Here is a 26821-nt window from a genome sequence, read left to right as displayed (position 1 = left end):
TCAAACAAACTCCGTTTAATTTGGTTCCTCGATTGTAGACTACTAGTATGTGTTTTGATAATGATTTTTTCCCCAGAATATTTTATAAAGATAGGTATCCTAAAAATATTTCTTGTTGGTAATTTTATTTATTTGTAGTTGACCGTCATTATATATGCCAAACTCTTTTTTCACAACATCCCTGCTATGTCAAATTATATTCGTCAGTCCAAAATCTATGCATTATCGTTAATTTTTCACATTTTCCCTTTGATCCTACTGCCAATTTTTTGTTAAGTTCGCAAACAATACGTCTATAAAAAAAACTAGTCAATGACGTCGCGAAAGAATACAGAAACATCACGTGTTCATGTCCATCCGCATTATTTTTTCAATGAAACAACTAAACAACTACCTCTATGTTATGTGCGCGTATCAAAAGAGTTTTTTTTAACTACTATTGATAATTTCACAGTTTACCCAAACACATATATTAAGAAGGAATACCAATTAAAGGAATAAGGATGTATATTTTCTGATATTGACTTCATTAGCCAAACCCTGGCGGTTTTGCTTAATAATTTGGCTAATAATGTCATTATCTAAATTTAAAAAAATACCATTATTCTAGTATTAAACACCTGGCAGAAGTCCGATATATGACAAATTCAAACACCAAAAATACTTAGATCAATCAGTTCATGACACTTGAATTGGAAACATCATTGCAGTATTTGCGTTTATATTCTGTTCAGTCAGTTATTGTGCGGAATAATAAATTAAAAAAAAATTGAAGGATAACTACAACCAGTAGTTGAACAAAAATCATGAAACCAAGGGACATTATGATTACAATGACAAAGGTTTTATTTTTGGATTTGACAAAGCTGGTAAATTCATATAATAATTTCCATAAATACTCTGTTGTCTGTCTTTGACGATTGCTGTCCACAGTTTATCAAAGCCCTTGTTTCCGTGATATGCTGCATACACAACTGCGTGTGGACACTTTGTTCCATATTTTGTATAACATCTTACTGCCTTCATTAAGTGAAAATTCAACCTCGTCCTTAAATCAACGTGTACAACACCATCAATTTTCGATGGTAAAATTCCGAATAAATAAAAATCGTCCACCCAAACAAATGGTGAACCGATGGCAGCTTGGTATAACATAGGCACCAAGTCTATAGATATGAACACTACAAGTCCACTACAATATGTGTGAGGATATCGTTTCAATCCTTTAAATTCGTCATCTCCTACATACCATTTGCTTCTTTTATTTCGTACAATATTCATTCTATGTTTTCCTATCTTATTGCAAAGAATAAACTTTTTCTTCTTTTTAAGGTCAAACATTTCTTCGAAAACTTTGAAAAAATTTATATAGACATCATCGTCAATTTTTGTAACAAACTCTGCATTCATACAATGCTCTGTTATCCATTTATACCCCATGACGCCTTTGTTTGTTAAATTCCGATACGTATCTAGAAAATAGCCTTGCACTATATCACCGTACGTTTCACTTTCAGCTTCTATTCTTTTTTGTATTATTTCACTTTTTACCAATCCTAAGAGAAATACGACACGAATACTCTCTGGACTATAGTATGTTGCATTAAGCATTTTGCTCCTTAGAACCATTCTTCTTGTAAAGTGTTTAGGTGCTGTATGGACCATTACGATGGTTGACACTTTAGGAACTCCATGACATAAGTTTTTGTTATTTATTTTATATGGCATTGATATAACAATAGGATAATTAGAACCTCTAGATCTGAGTTCTCTTCTTTGTATGGAAGTATTGTTGTTTTGATCTTCATCACAATTGTAAATATCCTTCATTTGAAATTGTTGTATACTGTTGAATATCGGAATTTCTAATTTGAATTTACTGAAGTCTTCCACCATACTAAGAATCAATATGTTCAAAATGACAATAAAGAAAATAAAAGTCAGATATCTTCTGTCGTTCATATCTTGTATTTAGAATAGTAACTTTGGTATATTCTGCAAATATATAACAAAATAGTTTAAAATGTATAACCAAACATACAGTAACAAATACTTTCGGACTCGTCCCCTATAAAACAATATCTTGATTATGTTGTCGTAATGTCTCATCAATATATATTACAAACAGAACGTACAAAGTAAACATTTACCCCAAAATGTTTCAGATTTACACAATAATCTTTAACAATGTAATTGAAGTAAAATGTGTAATCACAAGGTGTTTTGTCAACTAAGTGTTGTTATAAGTACAATATATCTCAAACGCAAAACGTGATAACTTGGTAGCATAGTGATGGATTGTCGGTCGGCAAGTACACTATGGGGTAATCAGTTTTTTACATATATTTTCATACATTCTTATATGATGAATGTTTAACAAAAAAGGATCGAGGTATTTCTTTTGTCCCCATCTTCAAATATATTGTGTGTTTATTGCTGTGCATGTACTGATTTTGTGTCATTGATGGATACTCCATATCCTTTGTTTTTCTTTTTTAATGTGATAGCTCGGAACATTCCTGGTGAAAGTTAACACAGCCGTCAAACCCGAGACGTTCCATCAAGGTATAAAATGGGAATATATATACTTATCTTGAATGTTTTTTTAAAATGATTTAGGATTGTTGTTTTTGTGTCTTATTTTCAGATGGCCATCATGTGGTTTGTCCTTTTCCTACCTTTAATATTTTATTAATCCTTTGGTATATTTTCATTATTTGTGGAATCCCAAATCTGTGGAATATAGAATCTTAACGTTTCACTTTAACACATATTTCATTTAGCTTGAGGTAAAATAAGTATTACTCAATCAATTTGACTTAAAAGTATTTCTTTTTCAAAACATATCTATTGAAATTTTCTCGGTCGTAAAACAGAGTTCCCTCTTTACTGTTGTAAACCGTAAATTTTAATATGTTTACCCGAATCTGTGTCCATTCGTTACGTTATTCACAAGTCCGTTTAAAAAGTACGGCCTCAATCTGTGTCCTTTTCTTATATCTGTGTCGAGTTGAAATGTAGAAGTCATTTGTAAATGTATGTCCGTGTAAACAATTCGCCCCTATGTTCTCTTACTGAATTACCCACATTTCGATATCTATCCAAATTTGTCCTCAACCCTTGTCCTGAAATGTTTATTAACGAGGGACTTGCATTGTAAGAAACATGTAAGCAAAGACTGCCAGGGGATTAAAATGATTTTTTTTACTAACAAGCATTTTAAGAACCTTCTCCGTTTACAGACGATTTGCTTGCTAACGTGGTGTTTCCAAAAATAGGAGTTTATTTCCCTTCTAAAGCACCTGAATGTCCCAATATGAAAATAAGGAGATGTGGTACGAATGCCACTGAAACTACTATTCACCAAAGTTCGACAGGAAACAATTCAATTGAAAAACAAACGGCCTAATTCATAACAAAACAATTTACGAAAAACAAATATGACAGACATGAACCAACGAAAACTACTGAACTACAGGCTCCTGACTTATAACAGGCACATGGAGAATGTGACGGGTTAAGGGTGTCAGTAATTGTTATCCGTTTTTAGTTTTCAAGATGAAACTGTCCTTTTTGTCAAGATAGCTTGTCTTTTGTCTTTAAACAAATATCTTCATTAATTGTCTATGTTACTGTTTCATTAGTTATATCAATCATCTATGATAGTTTCCTGAACCTCCATCATAACTATTGCGTAATCTTGTTTTTTTTTCTGAAGTAAGTATGTGTGTGATGCAGATCATAACTTTTTGGAAAGGACACAGATTTGAGAAAGTAAGGACACAGATTTGTGATGTCTTTAACGCAGAAAAAAAACCCCAATTTGAACACAGATTTTAGGAAAGGACATAGATTTGAGGCCGGACCAAAATTTGAGACTAAACATATCATCCATTTTTTTCTAAAATTCATATACACGGTGACCCATTAGTTGGTTAGTCGTATTTTGTTAGTAGACGAGACCGTTAAAGATATACTTTTGCGGCTCTGAAACATTATTCACACTATTAAGAAAGTCATGCAGACGTCATATTTTGTCAGTCTTGGACAACTGAGTGAGAGGGAGTTTATAACAGTGTTGTTTCTAATTCTCAACCGGGTTAGTTTACCAACAAGAAGTAAACCCAAAATACGCGATGTACAAACTTCTGTACAAATGTACGTACAAAAACAGTAAGTATTCATATTCCTCTTCGTATAAAATATGGGCCTACAAATAAGTTCTTTTTCAATTAAGTTAATGTGATTTGTGTTTTAAAATCTTGTAAACAGGTAAACAGAACGCTCGATCGAAACCTTACTACTCTCAGTGCCAAATTGAAAATTCAGTCAATCTATTTCATAGCTGCTGGGAATCTGTCATGATAAAGTTATGAAGAACTTGTCAAATTCCTTTGACGTATATTTATACATATATCGACTTGTAAAACCATTCACGTCGTCATATAAGATAAACTTTACACGACTTTAAATTCTATGCGTTGTCAACTCCTTTTTGGGTAGTCCGTTGATTGCCTGCTGCAAGGCACAATTCAAAATACCCTCTTTTCACATTGGATTCTAAATTTCATAACCTTCATCCATTGAAGTCAGCTTTGCAGTCTTTTTTGTCCTGCATATGCATTTAATATAAGTAGACCATCAACCAATCTAAGAAACTGATATTACTTTGACACATACTGCTATCGGAGTTTCATAACACTACACTATTCATTTAACGCAGTTGACTTCAATAATACTGAATAGTGTTATTTTACTGATTGTGTTCTATTACCGATTATGACATGTTGACTGAATGTGGATTCGCAAGAGGGTAATGCGTGCATAACAGGAGATGCTAACCCTGTCAAAACAAACGCTCTTGGTTCTTTTGAAGTTCATGCGATTATCTCAGTTTTTATTTATTACCTTTCTCTTCTTAATCGATTAACCAGATTTGATCATCGGTAATCTACTGTCTCCAGAATAAATCAATTTGCATTTGGAGTAAGTTCTATTTGATCCTGAAATCTGTCAAGGACTGTCAGGGGAACTGTTCTTAAACAGTCTCTACCATAGTTCTTCTGACACCTTCAGAACAGTGTGCGACAGAAGTTGTTCTACCCTACCACAGTTTTTTGACAGGTCCAGCCTAGAACATTTCTTCCCTAGATAGATTTGACAGATTGATCTAACTCAAAACAGATTTGAACACTTCTACCTCATTACAGTTAATACCTAGAACAGATCCTGTCAGGTCTACACATCAGAACAGATCCTGTCAGGTCTACACATCAGAACAGATCCTGTCAGGTCTACACATCAGAACAGATCCTGTCAGGTCTACACATCAGAACAGCTCATTTATTTATCTGTTTATTCATATTTAATTTTATCTTCAAACATATTTGACTATCGATCTTACTTTTCATGATTATTTAATGTTTAACATTTTTTTTAGAATTAATAATTATTATTATTTTTCGTAATTATCTTTATGAACTGTTGTTATTAGCGTAAACCAACATCTACATAATTATACGAATTGATGGATTGCTGATTAACGTCCTGTGATATAATAATACTGAACCACACAGGTATCATTACATAAGATTTTATCATATCAATATGTTCCATTAGATAAACTCTGGTATAAAACCACTCCCTGAGAAAACGTAATGGTCACTGCGTAATCTTAACATTACCTTTGATAAACACATAAAAAATGGCTCCACGAAGAGTTTATTTGTTATCAAAAGAAAATATATATTTATATAATTATAATTAAAACTGCATAACCATTCTAATACAAGTAAAACTACTAAATAGTTTTGATAAAAAATTGTTTATATGATATATACTTTACAGGAAAAATCCAGTAAAACCTCCCCTGACTTTCACAACAGCTTCTCTAACTTATGATATTTAGAACTGTTCTACCTTAAACAGATCCTGATAGGTCTACCTTAGAAAAGATTGTGATTGGCCTACCCAAGTACAGATACAGATGGGTCTACCATAGTACGGAACCTGAAAGTTCTAAGCTCTATTGCAATGGCAGAACTGTTCTATATCAGATTAGAAAAGTTTTATGACAAATAATTCTGATATTTTCGAAGAGAGGTAAGAAATGATTCCAACTATAAATTGATAACACTCTAGGGTTTATTTGTACACCTTGTTTGAATACTGAAATGGTTGATTAATATTGATTAATGAATTTTGATTGATGCTAATATACTGTTGTTTCACATTGATTGTAAGGTGATCTACGCCGTGCAGATGACCGATATCATTCTATATTAAAATTTAAAGTCAATGTGGTGTAAACTTTCTGTGAAATCTGTCTGTAGATTATTTTTTTATATTTAAATCGATTTATGTAACAGATTATAACCGTAATGCATTGGGCAAAATTGTCATGAGCAGATAGTATTATACTTGTATACCAGAAAAAAGTATAACAAAAATACTAAACTCCAAGGTAAATTCAAATAGAGGAAATCCATAAAAACTGACAAAATCTAACGTTATAAATCAGCGGCAGCACGAGTGAAAAGTAACTGTCATATTTCTGACTTGGTACATGCATTTTCAGAAGAAAAGGCTGGGTTAAACGTGGTCTTATAGCTAGCTAAACCTTCCACTTTTATGACAGTTTTTATAGTTCCGTTATATTAACAAAGTTGCGTGAGTACACCAAAAAGATATTAGGTTAATGTGACAATAATTGGGATCTTAGTTTTAAATAACCCGTTGTGCAAAAGAAATGAACAAATTTGCATTCACTCTACGGCTTGGTGCAAAAATCGTTCGATATTAAAAGCAATTCTACAGATGGGCGTCTGTTCAGCTATACAAAATGTATAAATAAGTATCCAAATGCGAACGGAATAGGGACGTGAAATCTGATCTCGTGTGTAAGGAGAGTGCTCAGATCTCTGAACGTTAAAATTTACAACTACTATCTGAAGGTCAGTAGGTGGCCTGTTGCATGACTTGCTTTCTGTCCCTATCCCTCATACCGACATGTTTACTGCCAGTGGCAATTCCCACTCCTCAAATCGCTCTATCCTCTTTACATAACCTACCTATTATAGTTACTGTGGATTCATTATTATTCGTTGGATACCATTTTTCGTGGATTTCGTGGGTACAGATAAACCACGAATTTAAATGTTCAACGTTACGAATTACACATTTTCTATCAGGTTGTATGTAGGCTTCGGCAAATCCACGAAATCAAATATCCACGAAAATTGGTACCCACGAAAACAAACTAATCCTCAGTACTGTTCTTGTCACTTGTCTAAGACAAAACACAATCATTCAATCTTAAACATCTTTTACAAAACCTTACGATACTAGTATATCATTTACAATATATGATAAAAAGCATGGTTTTATCAAGGAACCGGGAGAGCGAAAGAGAATATATTGCACATCGTCTAACTATTAACCTTGTGACCAATATCAAGCAAAAATAATCATAATCCAGTGATTGTCTCTGTTTGCATCAGTCGTACGAAATTTATCAGTGGTTTTGTTATTCATTTACTAGCACTTGGTCGATACCGATAAACTTCTAGTCCCGAAGGCATTTTTAATTCAGTAGTCAATGATTCGGTATTGACATGATTTATAAAACACCTTTATTAACTTTTCCGTTTAGGAATTTATACATTGTTCTGAATCTTAGGTTCAAAATCCCTCCGGATTTGGCTATAATCTAATGATCTTTTTTGGTCATATACATATAGCTCTTGGCATGGTAAGTATTTATCATCCCTGGTTTCAAATGTTTGCATTTGAGCATTCCTGACGAAGATGAATTTAGTGTAATTCTTAGTTTGCTGTTCGCCGTTTTGTTTTTCTTTTCACATTTTGTCTTACCGGGGCCTTTTATGGCTTTCCTATCTCGAGGGTATCAGTGGTCCAGTAGTAAGCAATTCTGTTTTGACATGAATTATCAATGATATGGTAATATCTAAAAGTTACTGTTTGAATTGTTCAAAATACTTAGGATTTTTCTACCCCAGAAATAGGTTACCTTGGTAAAACCTTTCGGAATTTTTAGTGCGCAATGCTCTTCAACTTTGTACTTTGTTTGGCCTTTTAACTTTTATTCGAACGTCACTGATGAGTATTTGTTGACGAAACGCGTGTCTGGCCTACAAAATTATAAGACTGGTATCTTTGATGAGTTTTTTTTTACTATACGATATTGGTTTGACTCATTATTGAAGGCCATACGGTGACCTGTAATTTTTTCACATCTTTGTAAAATGGTCTTTATTGATAGTTGTACCATAAGCAACCATATCCTCTAAATGAAAACGTTACTAGTAACAGTAGTATAAAACGTTGTTGTTAAAGACAAGTTCAAACAGCCGGACACATATAAGTGTTTCTCAGTCCTTAGTTTTCTATGTTGTGTTTTGTGTACTTTTGTTTGTCTGTTTGTCTTTTTCTTTTTTAGCCATGGCGTTGTCAGTTTATTTTCGACTTATGAGTTTGAATGTCCCTTTCTTATCTTTCGCCTCTCTTATATTACCTGATTTTGAAAAAATAAATAAATAGAAGGACATCCATAGCCAAAATGAGTTAGTTTGTTCCAGAAAGATATAATAATTAATTCAAACACGCGTTCGTCCGATTGAATTATTACTCATTACTATAGAAAAGATTTTGTAATATATCATATTATTTTTAAATATTCCTTGCTAAATAGATATTAGAAGATGTGGTATGAGTGCCAATGAGACAATCCTCCATCCAAGTCAACATTTATAAAAGTAAACCATTATAGGTCAAAGTGCGGTCTTCAACACGGAGCCTTGGCTCACACCGAACAGCAAGCTATAAAGGGCCCCAAAAATTACTAGTGTACATATCAGCAATTTAAATCTTCTTTGAAAGGATTTTAGTTCTAAAAATTATCATCCGCAACTCTAACTAAATCAACATAGAGAAACAGGTTTTTTTTTAAATATACTAGTCAACAAAAGTAACGATACACAAGTTTGAACTCCAATTTATCATAAAATATAATAAATAGGAAAAACTGTTAAAGTATCCAAAGAAAAACATTCATTTGCAAAGCAAATGCATATGATTAAAACAATATGACAAAATTGGAAAGTGAGAAAATACCGTATTATCGAACACAGGGGTCAAATTTATTTTGCGGAAAATGATTTCAAAAGCCGGCACTTAATTTCGAAGATGAGAATTAAGTATTCAAATACCTGCAAAGGCATTCAAAATTTTTAGCAGACCATGTTTATATTTAAAGTTTTAAGTTCTAATATCGATTTTTGAATTTTTGGGTGAAAATACGATTTTTGAAATAACAAAAATTGAAAATGCATTGCCTTGTATCGTTTCTTTTGTTGACTAGTATATATCTAAAATTTTGTCATCAGCTTCGTTTACAATTTCTTAAATGAATATAAAAATTGGAAGTCCAAAATTTGTTTTTGTCTTTATAACTTTACGAGTAATACTTACGCCAGACAGCTGAGTTCGTAATTAATTTAATGGTTTTTATGTAAACTAAATAACACAAACATAATTTGGACTTACCTTCTAATTTAACTATTCTGCGTTTAGCACTCCTTCTTGTGCATTCGATGAGTTTGTTGACATGGCTAAACATCTCTTTTTCTAACGTACTATGCAAATGATTTATTAGGATAACGATCTTTTGTTATGCATCATTTTGATCTGTCTATACATAATTTTATTTATTTTCTTATGTTATTTTGTTTTGTCGGTATATTGAAAAATAACACATGTTACATGTACATCAACTTGTCATTTTTAATCTTTTTCTATTCATCCATTGTTTCACAAATAGAGGAAGAAACAGTATGATGACATAAAATACTTTAGTTGTTAAAACTACAACATGATGAACTAACTGGTCATTCATCTATTATTGGCCATAATATTCTAACACAGGTTATTTATAATTCAAAAGTTAATTTTCGCGTAGGTAGTTCAGTAACTTGTCATTTTAAATCTTTTCCTATTCACCCATTGTTTCACCAATAAGAGAAGAAACAGTATGATGACAAACTACTGTAGTTGTTATACATGTAACTATAACACTATTAACTAACTTGTCATTCATGTCTTTATCTTTTGGCCTTAATATTCTAACACAGCTTTCAAATTACTTGAAATCATTTCCAGATGGATGATTAACTATTTGTTGAAACATCGAAGTAATTCAGGAAAAAATATTTATTAAAATATCATAATTGATTTGTCAACCTTTTTTTATGATCCATAAAACGCCATTTAGCTCTACTCACTGTTGATAAACACACTATTAATAAATCATCGGGAATGTAACAGCATTGCAAAATATTTACATTAAAAGACATTAATTTTTTTAACAGTTAATAAATTAGCAAAGGTATCATCTTAGTTATTGATTAAATTCTCTTTAAATCAGGTACAGGTGTCGGTATTTGAGTGGCGGAAAGGTTTCTATATTGCAGTTTAAGTCAACATTTTTGTAACTTCTTATGTTTTTTATCAAGCCATCAGATTTCAAAACAAACACAAGTACAAAATTTTTATTGCCAGTCAAACAAAATCTTACCATGATAACAGTTTGTATAAAATTATGATAATCATAATAATAAGAGATTTACAGAACTAAGAGGATAAACATACTAAGTCAAATTCTTGCCAGTCTTGAAGGTTGATGGAGAAAGAAGGATGGTATGCAGTTGTGCTATCATTGTCCTTTTAAATTCGCGATTAATTGTTACAATGGCAAACATACTTCATCTCCTTATTTTTATACTAAAAATATTGAAAATATCAAAATATGAAACAATGTGTCGGGTTGAATTTACTCATATCAGTGAATATTCGAACAGTCCAGGTAGAGTTTTATATGACTTGTTCTCTTGTATGTCTATTGATCAGAAATACAAAAAAAAAATCAACATGAATTACCCAAAACGGTGGAGAGATCAAACACAACACAAACCACCAACATGTTAGACAACTGAGACGAAAGATGTGATACCACCAAATCATATAAAAATAAGAAGATGTGGTATAATTGCCAACGAGACAACTCTCCACAAGAGACCAAATGACACAGAAATTAACAACTATAGGTCATCGTACGTCCTTCAACAATAAGCAAAACCCATACAGCATAGTCAGCTATAAAAGGTCCCGAAATGACAAAACAATTCAAACGAGAAAACTAACGGCCTAATTTATGTACAAAATGATGAACGAAAAACAAATATGATACACAGAAACAAACGACAACCACTGAATTACAGGCTCCTGACTTAGGACAGGCACATAGTACGTCACATCCGGTTCGAAAAAAATATTCACTTGAATTTGACAGTTGTAGGAAAATAACCCTGCATTTCATTGACGATATTTATTATTGTTATAATCATATATCTTGGGTGTTTAGAAGCATCATTCTTTTTTTTTCGGTTCTTCTATAAAATAATTTGGAAACTTCAGGTGACATGGCTACTAAAGCTTGTAAACAGGAAAAAATGGGGTGAAAATTTGATTGGTTTACTTCCGGTGATGGTTTTATCTTATATGCAGTGAAATGTAATGTACATTATTTATTCTAGTACTGGACAGGATAAAACTTTATTCATGCAAAGTATTTCTTTATTTGAAACAAAGATAAATTCTACACAATTTTTTTTTGAAAAATGCCAATCTAACTTAGACTAATAAGGAAAACACTATGGTGGTATTACTCCATAATAACCATAACCACGTGGCCCCAATAACCGGACTTTGTAGAGGAACAAAATGTGGTGGAATTAAACCAGTTTAAGATGCACACAATATTTATTAACACATGGCCTCACTAACCGAACGTTGTAAAGGAACAATATGTGGTGATATTAAATAATTATAACATGCAGACATTAGCACATCAAAGTAACAAAATAATGGTCCTCATAACCGGCACAAATTGTGGTGGATTTCAAAATTTTATGTGTACACAAATCTCCGCGTTTGTTTTCTAGTCAATGAATGTCGTAACAGTAAAACACACAATACAAAAACCTCCCCTGTCCAGCTGAGTAGGAATATAAGTTACTTTCTATTTAACAGGTTAACCACATCACAGATAATTATAGAGAGAATTGGGATAGATATTACTATTCCTCCTACGATCCCTATAAACATAGAGGAGGTACGAATATCAGTTTGTGAACTTTTAGATCGCTTGTAAGAACTAATTTTCTTCTTATCAATTCGCAGTTCGTGTTTGATTTTAGCAACAACCTCGTCCAGTTCAGAAACGCTCATACTTCTACCCATACTCTGACATGAACAGGAACACATTGCTTTGTCTAGTGGTTGAGGACTGCTGTCTTTTACTGTTAAATGTGAATATCCCTCTGTTGCAGTTTGACCAATCGCAGAGTTCGTTGTTTTGTCTATTTTAGTCGATGTTATGGCTCCATCAGTGTTCACATTACAATTATCTAAAAAATAAGTCAAAAAGGTAGAGTTTACCCGAACAATTAGCGATTAGATATTAACGCGGTGCACGGAGACAAAGATCTGGATAATGATAAGATATATTATTTCAATCTCATTCGATAAACCCCAAACTTCCTAAATATGGATACAAAATATTGCATTCAAAACAACAATAAATCAGACAATCAGGTATAACCTGGCATGCTCTGTATACATAGAACCTGGCATACTCTGTATACATAGAACCTGGCATACTCTGTATACATAGAACCTGGCATACTCTGAATACATAGAACCTGGCATACTCTGTATACATAGAACCTGGCATACTCTGTATACATAGAGCCTGGCATACTCTGTATACATAGAACCTGGCATACTTTGTATACATACATGTAGAACCTGGCATACTCTGTATACATAGAACCTGGCATACTCTGTATACATAGAACCTGGCATCCTCTGTATACATAGAACCTGGCTTTTTTTTTATTTTCAGGTTTACCGTCAGGTACATGTATAGCCTGGCATACTCTGTATACATAGTTGGACCGTATATTTGAGAATATCTACTTCAACGAATGGGTTTTGTTATAAAATAAACATATTTTTTAAAATAAAATTCTTTATTTTTACACACTCCATTCTGTTAATATGTAGCATATCTAAAGGGCCTTTTTTATTTCCAGTTTTACCGTCAAAATAATGGACAGTTGATATATGCTGATTTGGTTGAGCCGCCATATCAATACCTTGAAATCCATCATGTGGTGTGATGATCCTAATATGTACGAACATAAAACCGCAACCTGGCTATGTATTTGAAAGCGTACTTTATAAGTCGTAATATTTGTTCATATATGGTTCATATGTTACAACTCTTTTTAAAAATAGGACTTAAAACAAGATATATACTACTAGTGAATTTGTATCACAAGTACCATCGGGAAACCCCTCTTTTATGCAAACCCTGTTTCAAACAAAAAGTAATCTGAAACTAACATCGATATGCTTAACTTTTATATCGACATATTATTTGGTACGTTTTATGGATGTGTGTTTAAAAAGAAAATTCGGAATTCCGATGGGTACCAACTATACCCCTCTTCTATCCCATTTGTTCCTTGTTTTTTCATAAGGCAGATCTCTGACAGGGGATATGAAGAAGAATGATAACAAGCTTGCATTATCGAATATCCTTAATTTTGCTTATATAGATGATAACCTTTAACTGAATGATTTTTCATGTTTGTGGCTATGTTGATCGCATCTATCTGATTGAACCTGAAACAAAAGATAGCCAATACGAAGGTATAATATGATATGAATGCCAATGTCACCGTAGGTCTTCAACAATGAGCCAAAACCCATATCATACAGTAAGCTATAAAAGGCCCAGAGATGAAACAATGTAAAAAAATTCAAACGAGAAACAAACGGTTCGTAAAATCTATAACTGTTAAAAAAAAATAGGTTTTTCAACCCCCAGGCATATATATCCTTGTCGTAGTTTTGGTTTTCAATGCTCTTCAACTTCGTTTTTGAGTTGTCTGTTGACCTTCCAAATGTTTAGATTCGAGCGCCACTTATGCGTTTTACGTAGATGAATTGCGTGTCGTGTGAACCAAATTATAAGCCTGGCATCGTTGACAAGTTTTTATGTACAAAACAATACAAGTAGTAGGAAATGGGGTCAGTCCGCCACAGTTCCGCCACAGGAAGCCACGTCACAGCTAATCCTCTTAACTATGACGTAGTATCCGGTCTATAATCTCTTAATCCTCTTAACTGCTACTTAACATCCGGGTTATAATCCTCTTAACTGAAGTGGATTAATCTCTTAATCCTCTTAACTGCTACTTAACATCCTGGTTATAATCCTCTTAACTGAAGTGGATTAATCTCTTAATCTTCTTAACTTGTACATAACATCCTGGTTATAATCCTCTTAACTGAAGTAGATTAATCTTGTAATCCTCTTAACTTGTACTTAACATCCTGGTTATAATCCTCTTAACTGAAGTAGATTAATCTTGTAATCCTCTTAACTGCTACTTAACATCCTGGTTAAAATCCGGTGGTGGAAAATTAACGGAAGTGTTTTTAATCCCCCTACCCTCCTACGTATGATCTTGTAAACGTGGTATACACGTTGACCTATCCACGTTTACATCCTGAAGTATAATCTGAATGCAATCAGTTTATAAACTAAGTAAAACGTTTACTATATATCATACATCAACAGTATTTCCATAAGAACAAACAATATGAATCTCCAAAATTTTAATATGTTTACACTTTTAAGAGAAAGAGAATTGACAGGAAAGATCAGACGATCGCGAAGAGGTCCAAAAAAGACTGCAAATTTGATAAGGAACAGGGTTGATAAACTTCATCATGAAGAACTATCTCGGTGTCCAGTAGAAACATGGCTTCTAAAAAACGGTTACATTGTTTGTATTCTATACAACTTTGAACACCACCCAGAGTTTATTGAAGATCTTTATTTTTGTGGTTGTTACTTTGATGCAGTGTTAGCAGACTACAAGTTTATGGATCCTGTCAACTACCAATAAAAAAAAAATCCATGTATATCATTTACATGCGTACAACGGTCCTTTTTAGGACCAACAAATCATTCAAAAAGAGTATTTTATTGTTGTACATGATCAGTTCGATTTTCTTCTCCAACGATTATGAAATATTTACAAAAGGTTCACAACTCGTTTATTTTCGAAGAAAAGAAAACTAGATTATATATTTTATTACTTTCGATTGATAAACACACATTATTTCAACTAAAACAGCATTATGATAACAAAAGTTTTCATATTGAAAATTGGAAATTACACCTTCTTAATGAAATTCTCCTATAAAATATAGATATATATTTTTGTGTATATGAAAAAAAAAATCATTTAAGTTGAAATGTTAGAGAGAATGAGCACAGAAAACCCTCAAACAAAGTGGTGTTTTTTCGGGCAGAATGTACCAAAAGCAGAGATCGTGTATTTTTGTCAGATGATAATAGTTTTCATAATTGTTATTGCAGCAGTTGTTAATTTGTCAACACAAAATGGAAGTATAGAACTATGGGTTAGTTTGTTAAGTGGTTGTACTGGCTACATTTTACCAAACCCCTCTATAAATAAAATATAAATGATATTCATATTAAAAGAAAGGAGGAAAAAAAGAGTGTTTTAGTGACCCTCCTCCCCCTCACGTGACTGAAACGTTTACTATACGTTTCGTTAATCTATTTATGAATCATTATGAACAATTTAATCCGCGACCACAACTATAAAAGTACACAATTATATCAATGGCACAGGCACAGGTTGATTTATCTAAGGAGGTGTACGGTTGTGACTTTGAACATTTGCATACTGATTTATTCAAGAAACAGATTGAATGTTTAATTGATGAAACGATAAAAGTGGTGGTGAAGAAAAGAGGAAAACATACCCGATTACAGCTTGTTATAAAAGGGAAAAAGATTCTGATCAGTAAAGAAAATTGGACAAAACTGTGTAATCTAAAGGAAAGCATCTTATTTCTTTATTCATTTATAGACGAACACTGATAATATAATGGTGGACATTAAAGACGGTATGGGAAAAAGGCTACTTTCAACTATATTATTGTTTTCTTTTGCTGAATTATTAGAAGAAATGGTGCAACAATTATCAAAGAAGTTTTGCCAGGGATGCAAAGTTGAACATGGATCACAACATAGACACGATTGTTTGATGGATAGTGAACTGGATAAACTTGAAAAACATTTTGAACAGGCGTATTGTGAATTTAAATACAGTCACATACTAGGAAAGAACAGAGAAAATGTGAGAACATTGAACTTGGAAAATAGTGTCGTTTTAAACTTTTTCATTCTTCATGTGTTGTTCCTTGATACACTTCGATCACAAAAAATGAAAGAGACTGTTTATAATTTAATGGAAAGGAAAGTAAAACTTGAAGGACGTTTCACACAATAAGATTGTATTATATATAAATACATGTATATTTCATTGAATAAATTTGTATACTGATATGAATTTTTTTCGTTGTGTATTTATTTTTTAATGAAAAAATTATATTTCTGGTAAAGATTAGAAATGACTTCATGTTCGTTTATATCATTTCGATTGTATTCGTAATCATTCGTTTATTTCCGTATGTATATTTATTTCCGGTAGTAGTCGGAAACATTCGTTTATTTCCGAATGTAAAGTCATTTCCGATCATTTCCGGAATCGTTCGTTAATATCCGCCTTTTTATTCCGGAATCATTAGGTTGCATCCGTATTTTACTTCATTTGTTGCACTTTATTGTGTACTTGGTTCTTTTTTTTTTTCAGTTGTAGTATTTTGATTCTTTTTTTTCTGGTGATGTATTTTGATTCTTTTTTTTTCTTTCTGGTGGTGTATTTTCTTTCTCAAATAAAAAAAACTAAAACAAGTTAGAAATAACAGTATATAAAACAAACAAATACCTTGAAAAATAAATCACAATCCATAAGACAATTAAGGTTTAGACAACAAACAAACAAAAATGTGTGAAGACCCGGAGAAAGTGCTTTTACCGTTTCAATCACCGTGTTGTATACAAATAGTTGGACCTACTCAGTCAGGAAAAACCATGCTTACATATAAAATCCTGGCTCAATCTGAATACCTATTTACCAAAACACCAAAGAAAACCATTTATTGTTACTCTGCATATCAGAATTTGTTTTCAGAGATGGAAAAAAAAGTTAGAAACATAACTTTTCACGAAGGTTTACCATCCAGTGAGGAAATTGATAAATGGTCAGAAAATAAAGAACATATGATTCTTTGTCTTGATGATTTATTATGTCAAGCTTCAAACTCTAGTGATGTATTAAATCTTTTTACCGTCAAATCTCATCATTGTAATATAACAGTTTTGTTTCTTATGCAAAATCTTTTCCCTCCTGGAAAATGCATACGTACTATTTCGTTAAACGCAACATACATAATATGTCTAAAAAACCAACGTGACAAACACCAGTTATCAGTTTTAGGAAGACAGATTCTCCCAGGTCAATTAAACTATTTCATGTCAGCTTATGAAAAGGCAGTTTGTAGTAGGTTTGGTTATTTGATTATCGATTTGTCAACGCATACAGATAAAACATATTTATTGAGAACAAAAATTTTCAAAGGAGAAGATCCAGTAATTTTTGTTCCAAAATGAGTAAACAAGTTTTAGCCCATGTACATTTTTTATCGCTTTTAATTACATGTGACGAAGAACAGAAAATTGCATTGTTGAAGACTATGAACGACAAACAATTTCAACTTTTAGTTGAGTGTTTTTTAAATGTGTTATGGGGGGTATTTCATCTTAGCCGATCAGTTAAAAAGAAACTTATGAAATATAAAAGTATCATTCGGAAAATAACACACAGAGAGACATCACGTATTCAGAGAAAAAAAAATTGTTTCTGAAATATCATAACATTATTTTTATTATTGTAAAACCAATACTTGAAACAATTAAAAATGACAAGAGAAATGATTCTTCTTCCAAAACATAGATATGAAAGTATAGTACAAACAGAAAACAATGAAAGCAGCAAACAAACTTGTTCTAAGGAAGAATTTTCACCAAAGGAGGAATTAATAACCAAAAATGAAAATTCTGACCATGAATTGAACACTTTAATCGAGCTGACCATACCAGTGAAATATAGAGAGAAGGGGAAACAACTATTGAACTTTCTTCAGACTCAACCATTAATTAGTTGGAACAAACGAGGAGTAATTCATATTAACAACGAAACTATACCAAACACTCATATTGTTGACTTATTGCGGGATGTTGTCATTCCATATGGATGCAAACAACCACCTAATGGATATATACATTTTTATAATTTTCTTAAAACTATCCACATACCTATGGGATTTATTTCAAATAGAATGAGAAGACAACTGTTTCAATCGGATACAACTACAACACTGAAAAATGAACTATTAGCTGAAAGTGAACACGTTAGAAAAAAGAAAAAACAGACAAATAACAATAAACTTTGTGTAAAAAGAGAACTTTCAAGACTGCTTGATGACAAACCTAAACTTAAATGGAAAAGATTCAAATTGTAATATCCTTTCTAATGTTTTTTTTTTTTTTTTTTTTTTTTTTTTTTATTGTATGCTAATAAATATAGAATAATGGTTTGTGTTGATTATTCATTTTAACTATCAGACTAAGGTGGTTATTTTTTTGTTTGTTTAATGATGTGATGATGTCAATCAATGAAATCCCTTTTCCAGACAACTTCCTTAAAGCATAGACTAATTCTTAGCAATAGCAAATAAAGGAAAAGTAAAAATTTTATAACATTGAAATCACCACCAATTAAGAGCTCACAATATCCTGAAAGTATGTGTTTCTCTGCAGTGAAGATTAACTACTAACAAAAACAATGAGATAAACAAAAGTATAATTGTTATCAACTTATTTTATTAATATAAAAAAATACTGTATGGTGGTATACTTTATGAATTTGCAAAGTGAAAATAAAAGTTTTATTTTTTCCAGTCTAAATTATAATAAATTTCATCAATTAAATATTTTTTAATTTTTAAAAATACATTAGTACTATTATTTTGGGTTTTACATAGCATATAACAATGTTTTTATATTAAAAGTAACATATATACAAAAAAAATTCTTTAAAGACAAATATGTTTTTAAAGTGCACCATGATTGTAATAACATATCACATAAGAACATTTTTAAAATGCAACACTATCAATAAACATAAACTTTACTGGTTGGGTGTAACATATTTACATAACTTTACATATACAAACAAGATATATCTTTCCAACATTGTGTATTATAAAAAGTAAAAAAGAAGATAAACTCTATCATTTTTTTTTTTACACACATTTATAATTTAGTTTTAAAACAGTAAATAAGACGCACACACAAAAAAAAAAAATTATCAGTTTGAGAAGTTAATTATTGATACATTATTGACATCATATATCTTTCTTTTATAGCACTATACAAAAAAAAAAAAAAAAACATGTATATTACATAACTATATAAAAAAAATGTTTTCCCTGAGTAACATATTACTATTGCAAGTTTAAATAGAAAAAATCACACAACCTTAAAGGGAGACAACTTTATGAGTTAATAAAATGATTGAGTAGTTAATTATCATTGCAATATAGATATCATATATCTTGTTTATAACACTATACAGAAAAGAAAAAAAAAAACATGTATATTACATAACTATATAAAAAAACTTGTTTTCCCTGAGTAACATATTACTATTTCAAGATTAAATAGAAAAAAGCACACAACCTTAAAGGGAGACAACCTTATGTTTTAATAAAGGGGTGAGGAGTTCATTATCATTGAATTAGTGATATCATATATCTTTTTTTTATAGCACTATACAACAAACTTGTTAATTATATAGATGTATGAAAAACTTTCCAAGTTAATGTCTTCAGACAATTCAATTCTTAAAAATTAATTGACTAAAAGTGTAAACAAATGAGGGAGGGGGGTATTTCTAATCAATCAATCACCTTTCTTTCAAACAATAATTTAATCTTTTATCATAATAAACCATGAGGTGTTTTTTCACAACAGCAAATGAAAGATTGAGTAAATAAAATCAGACCCCACCTACAAATAACAACTTGTATTGTTTCTTTCAAATACAAAGAGATTAGATAATTGATATATGAAAAAAAAATGAGGATTAAAAAAAAAAAACATCTCCATTATTCCACCCTTTGTATAGATAATTCCCTATACCCCTCCCATTCACTTAATCCAGGGTGTGAAGTACTAATAAATACACCTTAACACTTGTTTGATAATCATATGTTAATTAGTTGCAAACTGTAAAAGAAAAAAAAAGAAGAAAAAAATGAATTCAAATAAGAACCTCATCAAAATAGTTATGATTGAGAAATGTCTGTTACAGCTGTCGTCATTGGTTCAAGATATTAAGGTAAGTTTTTTTCACAGTTTAAAAAGAATAGATTTTTGTTTTTGGTTTAATTCCAATGAATACTTTAATAACTTTTGAAATAGTAGGAAAGTAAAAATTTATCCATGAAACTAGAATTGAGTGTGTACACTATAATATTTCAAAACTCAAAACTGATTATACATTAATCAATTTGGAGCAACACGACGTCTGTTGCTCCTACGTAAAGGTTTTCTTTTCTGAATAAAATAATGAAAAATATAATTAAGTAACTGATATAAAAGATTGATAAATGTATTATAGTTCAAATTTCTATTAATAGCCATTGTAAAAATCTTTTGTATAGAATGTATTAGCAAGTCTTTGACACTCTGCCTCATAGGGATAGGTCCTAATATAATTACTGTAAAGGATGACAAAATATCTGAAATAAAAAGAAGTTTAACTGTGAATAAAGCTAACCTAATTAATATAAAAAAAAAATCTTACTTACATTTTCGTTCCATTTCACACGAAAACACAATTTCATTATCACTTGTCAATGAAGTAATGCTAGACATTCTTCTAAGTGAAACTGTGTCTACGTGTGAAGGAAGAATATTATGACTATAACATTTAAAACATATATGTTTCCTATACAATATCATAAAAACAAAAATTATAAATATACAAACAAATGAGAGTACACCTAATAATATAACATAAATTTCATTATCGTTTCCCTCTGTATTTTCCACATCTGAAAAGTAAATTTTTTTTTGCATGAAAATACATGATTTTCACAAGTAGTTCACTTAAATCTATTTTTCTTCTTTTCTTACACTCAAAGCGATTAACGAAGAGTTTTCTCAATCTCATTACACGATATCACATTTTTTATATTTCAAATAATATAAATACAATTGTTATACATATAATGTATACACATTACACTTTTTATCAACGTGATTAATAGAAATTTATATTTATAATTTCAAAACTAAAAATACTTACATCCAAGAATTTCTAATGTAGTAATTTCTCCCTCATCTTTACTGTTTGAAAATGTCACTGTAAATAAATACCAAAAAAAATTATAATATCTTTAAAATGATAGGATAGGGTTCTTTGAGATTTCTTATTACATGAAAATAAAAGTATTTTACATTAAGATTACAGTTACAGGAAAAAACAGAAAAGATTCCTTTATACAAGTTTCTGATTTATTAAAGTATTCATTCTCACTGAGGAGGAAATTAGTTATCATTTCAATAAAAAGACAAAGAAAAAAAAGAAAATTACCTGTATCTGTTATTAGTTCATCGTCAATACTCCAACTTGACTCAGCGAAAGAATTAGTTGATTCAGTAATCTATTAAAAAAAAGTATATATAAATTCTTTTATTTTACAGATGCAGGAGAGAAGCAACCCCCAAGATATTATAGTAAGTATGCATATTCATTCATTTTAATGAATGAAAACTATATATAGATTAGCAAATCTGTTTTCAACTCCATATGAATTAATTATAAATTTAGTATTGCTTGTAAATATCAGCTTTCAGAAAATTAATATTTCAATTTAAAGTATATGTGTAAAGTTAATTTTCATCATAAAAGATTGTATATTCTTTTTTTAAAGCTATACATGTTTATTTTGTAGATGATAGACTTAACAAAAGATGTAGAAAAAGATCCTTACTGTGTATGTATAGATTTAACTCATTATAAGTTGCAAATCGGTTTTAAACTCCATATGTATTATTTATAAATTTAATATTGCTTATAACATTAATAATATATATACATGTATATATGAGCTTTCAGAAAATTAATATGTCAATTTAAAAGTATATGTGTAAAGTTAATTTTCATCATAAAAGATTGTATATTCTTATTTTAAAGCTATACATGTTTATTTTGTAGATGATAGACTTAACAAAAGATGAAGAAAAAGATCCTTACTGTGTATGTATAGGTTTAACTCATTATAAGTAATACAATTTATACAATGTTAACAATATTATTAAGAAAGGGTTAAAGTAAAAAAAAAAAAAAATAATAAAATATCCATTGCATGCTTTATTGTTTTTTTTTTTATCATGTGTAAATGTTTAAAAGTTTTTTTTATAAATTTCTATTCAACAGCTTGATTTAACCAACATGAGTCAGCCCAGAGGGAGTCAAAATGTAGACGCGAAACCATCATTAGTAAGTACATCTTGATTTTTGGTAATAAGTAATAAAAAGAAAGGAGAAAAAAACCAGATTCATCCAATAAACAAATAATTGTAAAGCAAATAAAAAAAACGAGTAAATGAAAACAAAGATGTTTTTAATACCTTACTTCCAAGGTTGTTTTTTTTTATATATATAAATGTTTAATACATTATAGCTAATGATGATACTTTTTATTCTACAGAACAAGAAGAGAAAGATGATAGACGTCACTTCCGATGTTGAAAATGATGTAAGTTATGAGTTTAGAAGTAGAATATGCATGTATACTCTTATAAGAGAAAGAGAAATAACTGGGAAGATGAATAGACTTCTTATTAGATGAGGAATAAAGTATATAAACTCCGTTATGAAGACAGTCATCGTTATTATTAACGGTTGAAGTTTAACCATGTTGTAATTTAGATATTTCATTCACTGATCTACTATACTCGACAACCGAGGAGATTCATATTATTTCTAGAAATGTTTACTTATCACGTGATTGAAATATAACTTGAAGTCTTTCATGAATATTCATGTATGCAAATTTTTTTATTGTGTTATATTTTTACCATTCAAATAAAATGAATGTAGACTTACTGTACACATTTTCCCGTCTACCATCATCAGTTTATGATTAATATCATCACACAAATTCAAAGATTCTTCCAACATTATGATAACATGCTTCGTAAATTTAACATCTTCAATTTGATGTTTGCTCTGTATATGGTTGAAGCGAATGTTTAAAACGTCATCTGCTACCTCTCCCTGAAAGCTCTCTTCTGTTTCCCTCGAACAATCTATAAAATCTTCAACTCTGTAGCTAGATGATATATGTACAGCTCCTACATTTTCAAAATAAAACGGGAGATGAAGTCACCTCTGCATTTAAAAAGATTTTTAGTGAGGTAAAACCGGAAAAAATTCGAACAGATAAGGGACAAGAATTTCTAGCCAAAAAGACACAGTCATTATTTAAAAGGAATGGTGTCCGCCATTTTTCGGCTCAAAATGAACTTCACGCAAATTATGCTGAAAGAGTCTTATAAACTATAAAGAATAAAATGTTTCGCTTTTTCACAAAGAACAGAACACATAGATATATTAACAACTTGCAAAATTTTGCAAAAAGCTATAATGATACTCCTCATAGAAGTTTACAAAACATTGCACCTAAAGACGTTAATTCAGACAACGAGAGTGATATCTGGGGGAAAATGTATTTAAGTAAAACAGAGAAAAAAATGAAAGAAATAAAAGTACAAACAAACAAAAAGAAAAAGAGAAAAAAACAATACAAATACAAAATCGGTTCTTTAGTTCGACTCTCAAATATTGCTCATATTTTTGATCGATCGTATAGTCAAAGATGGACGGAAGAGATATTCAAAGTAGTACAAAGATTCAGACAACAAAATATTGATCTTTACAGGGTTTCAAATATAAATGGAGACGAATTCATAAGGGGAACCTTTTATGATAGTGAACTTCAAAGAGTAGACAAAGACGAAAATAGTCTTTGGATAATTGAAAAAATTTTAAAGAAGCGAAAAAGACGAGGAAAAACTGAATACTTAGTTCGTTTTCAAGGGTGGCCTCCTTCGTATGACGAATACATACCAGAAGAACAGATTCAATCTTTATCATAATGGAACATATAATTTTCATTCGAAGTGATCAATCTGATGCATATTACCCTAATAATTCACCGTTCAAGTTCAAAGTGTGTTTAAATGAAGTTTTACAATTACAAGGTGAATGGAAACTAGGAATATTAGATTTTTACTCTAATCAAAAAGTTACAAAAAAGAACAATCATCAATTATACTTATTTTGTGATGTATGTAGTGGAGTGAATGTTTTTCCCCATATACAATATTCACTTTTACGAAGAATATTTCCCACGGATATGAATACATGGAATTATTTATTTTCGTCTCCAATTTATTTACCGGTAAAGAAAAACGAAATTCAAGTCTTAGAATTTCTTATAAAAGATGAACACGGAGAAAACGCTTCATTTTTGAAAAATAATTTGTCTTTTACACTACAATTTATACCAAGCGTATTTTAGCGTAGATATGTCGAACATTGATAAAATGTACATTCCTAATGTTGATCTATGGTCTAGATATTATCAGAATGTAATTTCTGGTCAATCGAACGCTTACGTAGCTCATATGAAAAATGGACATAATAAAGGATCGCAATCGGGATTGTTTATGATTCCAATTTCGAATAAATCTTATCCAATTCGTGTTGAAAAAGAAAAAAACTTTGAGGTACGGTTAGTGTCGCCTAGTGAACAAATTGTTAATCAAGCAAAAGAAGAGATAAAAAATGACGGTGAGAGTATATCATCATTCGCCACAAAGCAGAGGAGGTGAAAAGAAGACGAAAAAATCGAAAAAAAGATAAAACTGTTAAAAAACATAAAAGGGATATATTTTCAACATAATGTCTTTGTTAACTAAAGAGAATTTTATTGAAGCACAACCGTCAGAGTTACAGATTTTTGAGATACCTCCATATCAAGTCGGTGTTGAAAGTATAACATACGAGGAATGCAGACCTGTTAGTCAAATAACAGCTTACAATCCTATAGAATTCGATCTATGTGCAAACAATGGTATGGATTATATAGATCTTAAAAGATCGAAACTATACGTGAAATTAAAAGTGAAAAAAGCAAATGGTGAAGATTTACAAGATGGCGATACGGTAGGACCTGTGAACTTATTTTTACAATCGCTTTGGTCGCAATTGGATGTTTATATACAAGGACAAATGGTAACGTCTAGTAATACGTATTACCCGTATAAATGTATGATGAAAACATTACTGCAGTATGGCCAAGACGCAAAGAGCACACAATTATCTTCTAGTCTGTACTTAAAAGACAGGTATGGTCACATGGATGAAATATCTACTAACACTGGACTGTATGAACGCAGAAAATTTATTTCTAATTCGAAAACATTAGAAATGGAGGGACCAGTTTTTTCTGATATCTTTGAGATGGATAGATACCTGCTAAATATGTTATCCCTTAAACTAAAATTATACCGCAACGATCCAAGTTTTTGTTTAATGTCTGGAGAAATTGAAACTAACTATCATATTTCTTTGGAAGATGTCGTGATAAAGCTTTGTAAGATCAGACCTAACCCAGCTATAATTGTCGCTCATTCAGAAGCTTTAAAGACAACAAATGCTAAGTATCCTTTCACAAAAACCATGATGAAAAATTTTACAATAATGCAAGGAAGTACTTCGTTAATCGTAGAAAATGATTTCCAAGATGTGAGACCGAAAAGTATTGTGCTTGGATTGGTTTCTTCAAATGCTATGTCTGGAGCATATACAAAAAACCCATTTAACTTTAAGAATTATGATTTAAAACAAGTGACTCTGTTTTGTGACGGAATACCAGTTGATGGTATACCACTCAAACTTGATTTCAACGAGAATAGCGGTGCATCGAACGTTTCTCCTTATGTAAAAATGTTTGAAACAGGAGGAAAGTGGATGTTGGATACGGGGAATGAAATAACAAGGGCTGAATTCAACAATGGATATACGCTTCTATGCTTCAACTTAGAACCATTCTTTTCGGATACCAAATATCTTTCACTACTGAAGCAGGGGAAAATACGATTGGAATGTCAGTTCGGTACTCCATTACCAGAAACAGCTGCCTCACTGATTTTAGCTGAAAACTATGGATACTTTGAAATAACTGAGAATCGACAAATAAAGATTGTATGTGGATAGTTTTAAGAAAATTATAAAAATGTATATATCCTTTAGGTGGTTGTTTGCATCCATATGGAATGACAACATCCCGCAATAAGTCAACAATATGAGTGTTTGGTATAGTTTCGTTGTTAATATGAATTTCTCCTCGTTTGTTCCAACTAATTAATGGTTGAGTCTGAAGAAAGTTCAATAGTTGTTTCCCCTTCTCTCTATATTTCACTGGTATGGTCAGCTCGATTAAAGTGTTCAATTCATGGTCAGAATTTTCATTTTTGGTTATTAATTCCTCCTTTGGTGAAAATTCTTCCTTAGAACAAGTTTGTTTGCTGCTTTCATTGTTTTCTGTTTGTACTATACTTTCATATCTATGTTTTGGAAGAAGAATCATTTCT

At 30.9% G+C, this 26821-nt stretch overlaps 1 protein-coding gene across 2 annotated transcripts; it reads right to left on the bottom strand.

The window, feature by feature from the left end:
- Window positions 1–626: 626 nt before the first annotated feature.
- LOC127719494 (beta-1,3-galactosyltransferase 1-like) lies at window positions 627–9719 on the bottom strand. 2 transcript variants are annotated; one of them, XM_052225640.1, is made up of 2 exons: window positions 9565–9719; window positions 627–1995 (listed from the first exon to the last, which is right to left on the bottom strand). In XM_052225640.1, exon 2 carries the CDS (start codon window positions 1960–1962, stop codon window positions 829–831), a length of 1134 nt encoding a protein of 377 aa, XP_052081600.1. In that variant the 5' UTR covers window positions 1963–1995; window positions 9565–9719; the 3' UTR covers window positions 627–828. The 2 variants fall into 2 exon arrangements, with proteins under 2 accessions (XP_052081600.1, XP_052081601.1); XM_052225641.1 differs by lacking the exon at window positions 9565–9719 and adding an exon at window positions 4302–4352.
- Between the last annotated feature and the right edge of the window lie 17102 nt (window positions 9720–26821).

This window comes from Mytilus californianus, unplaced genomic scaffold (genome assembly GCF_021869535.1).
Source record: "Mytilus californianus isolate M0D057914Y unplaced genomic scaffold, xbMytCali1.0.p SCAF_11, whole genome shotgun sequence".
In the NCBI taxonomy this organism is placed as follows: domain Eukaryota; kingdom Metazoa; phylum Mollusca; class Bivalvia; order Mytilida; family Mytilidae; genus Mytilus; species Mytilus californianus.
This window is presented reverse-complemented; position numbering and strand designations above follow the sequence as displayed.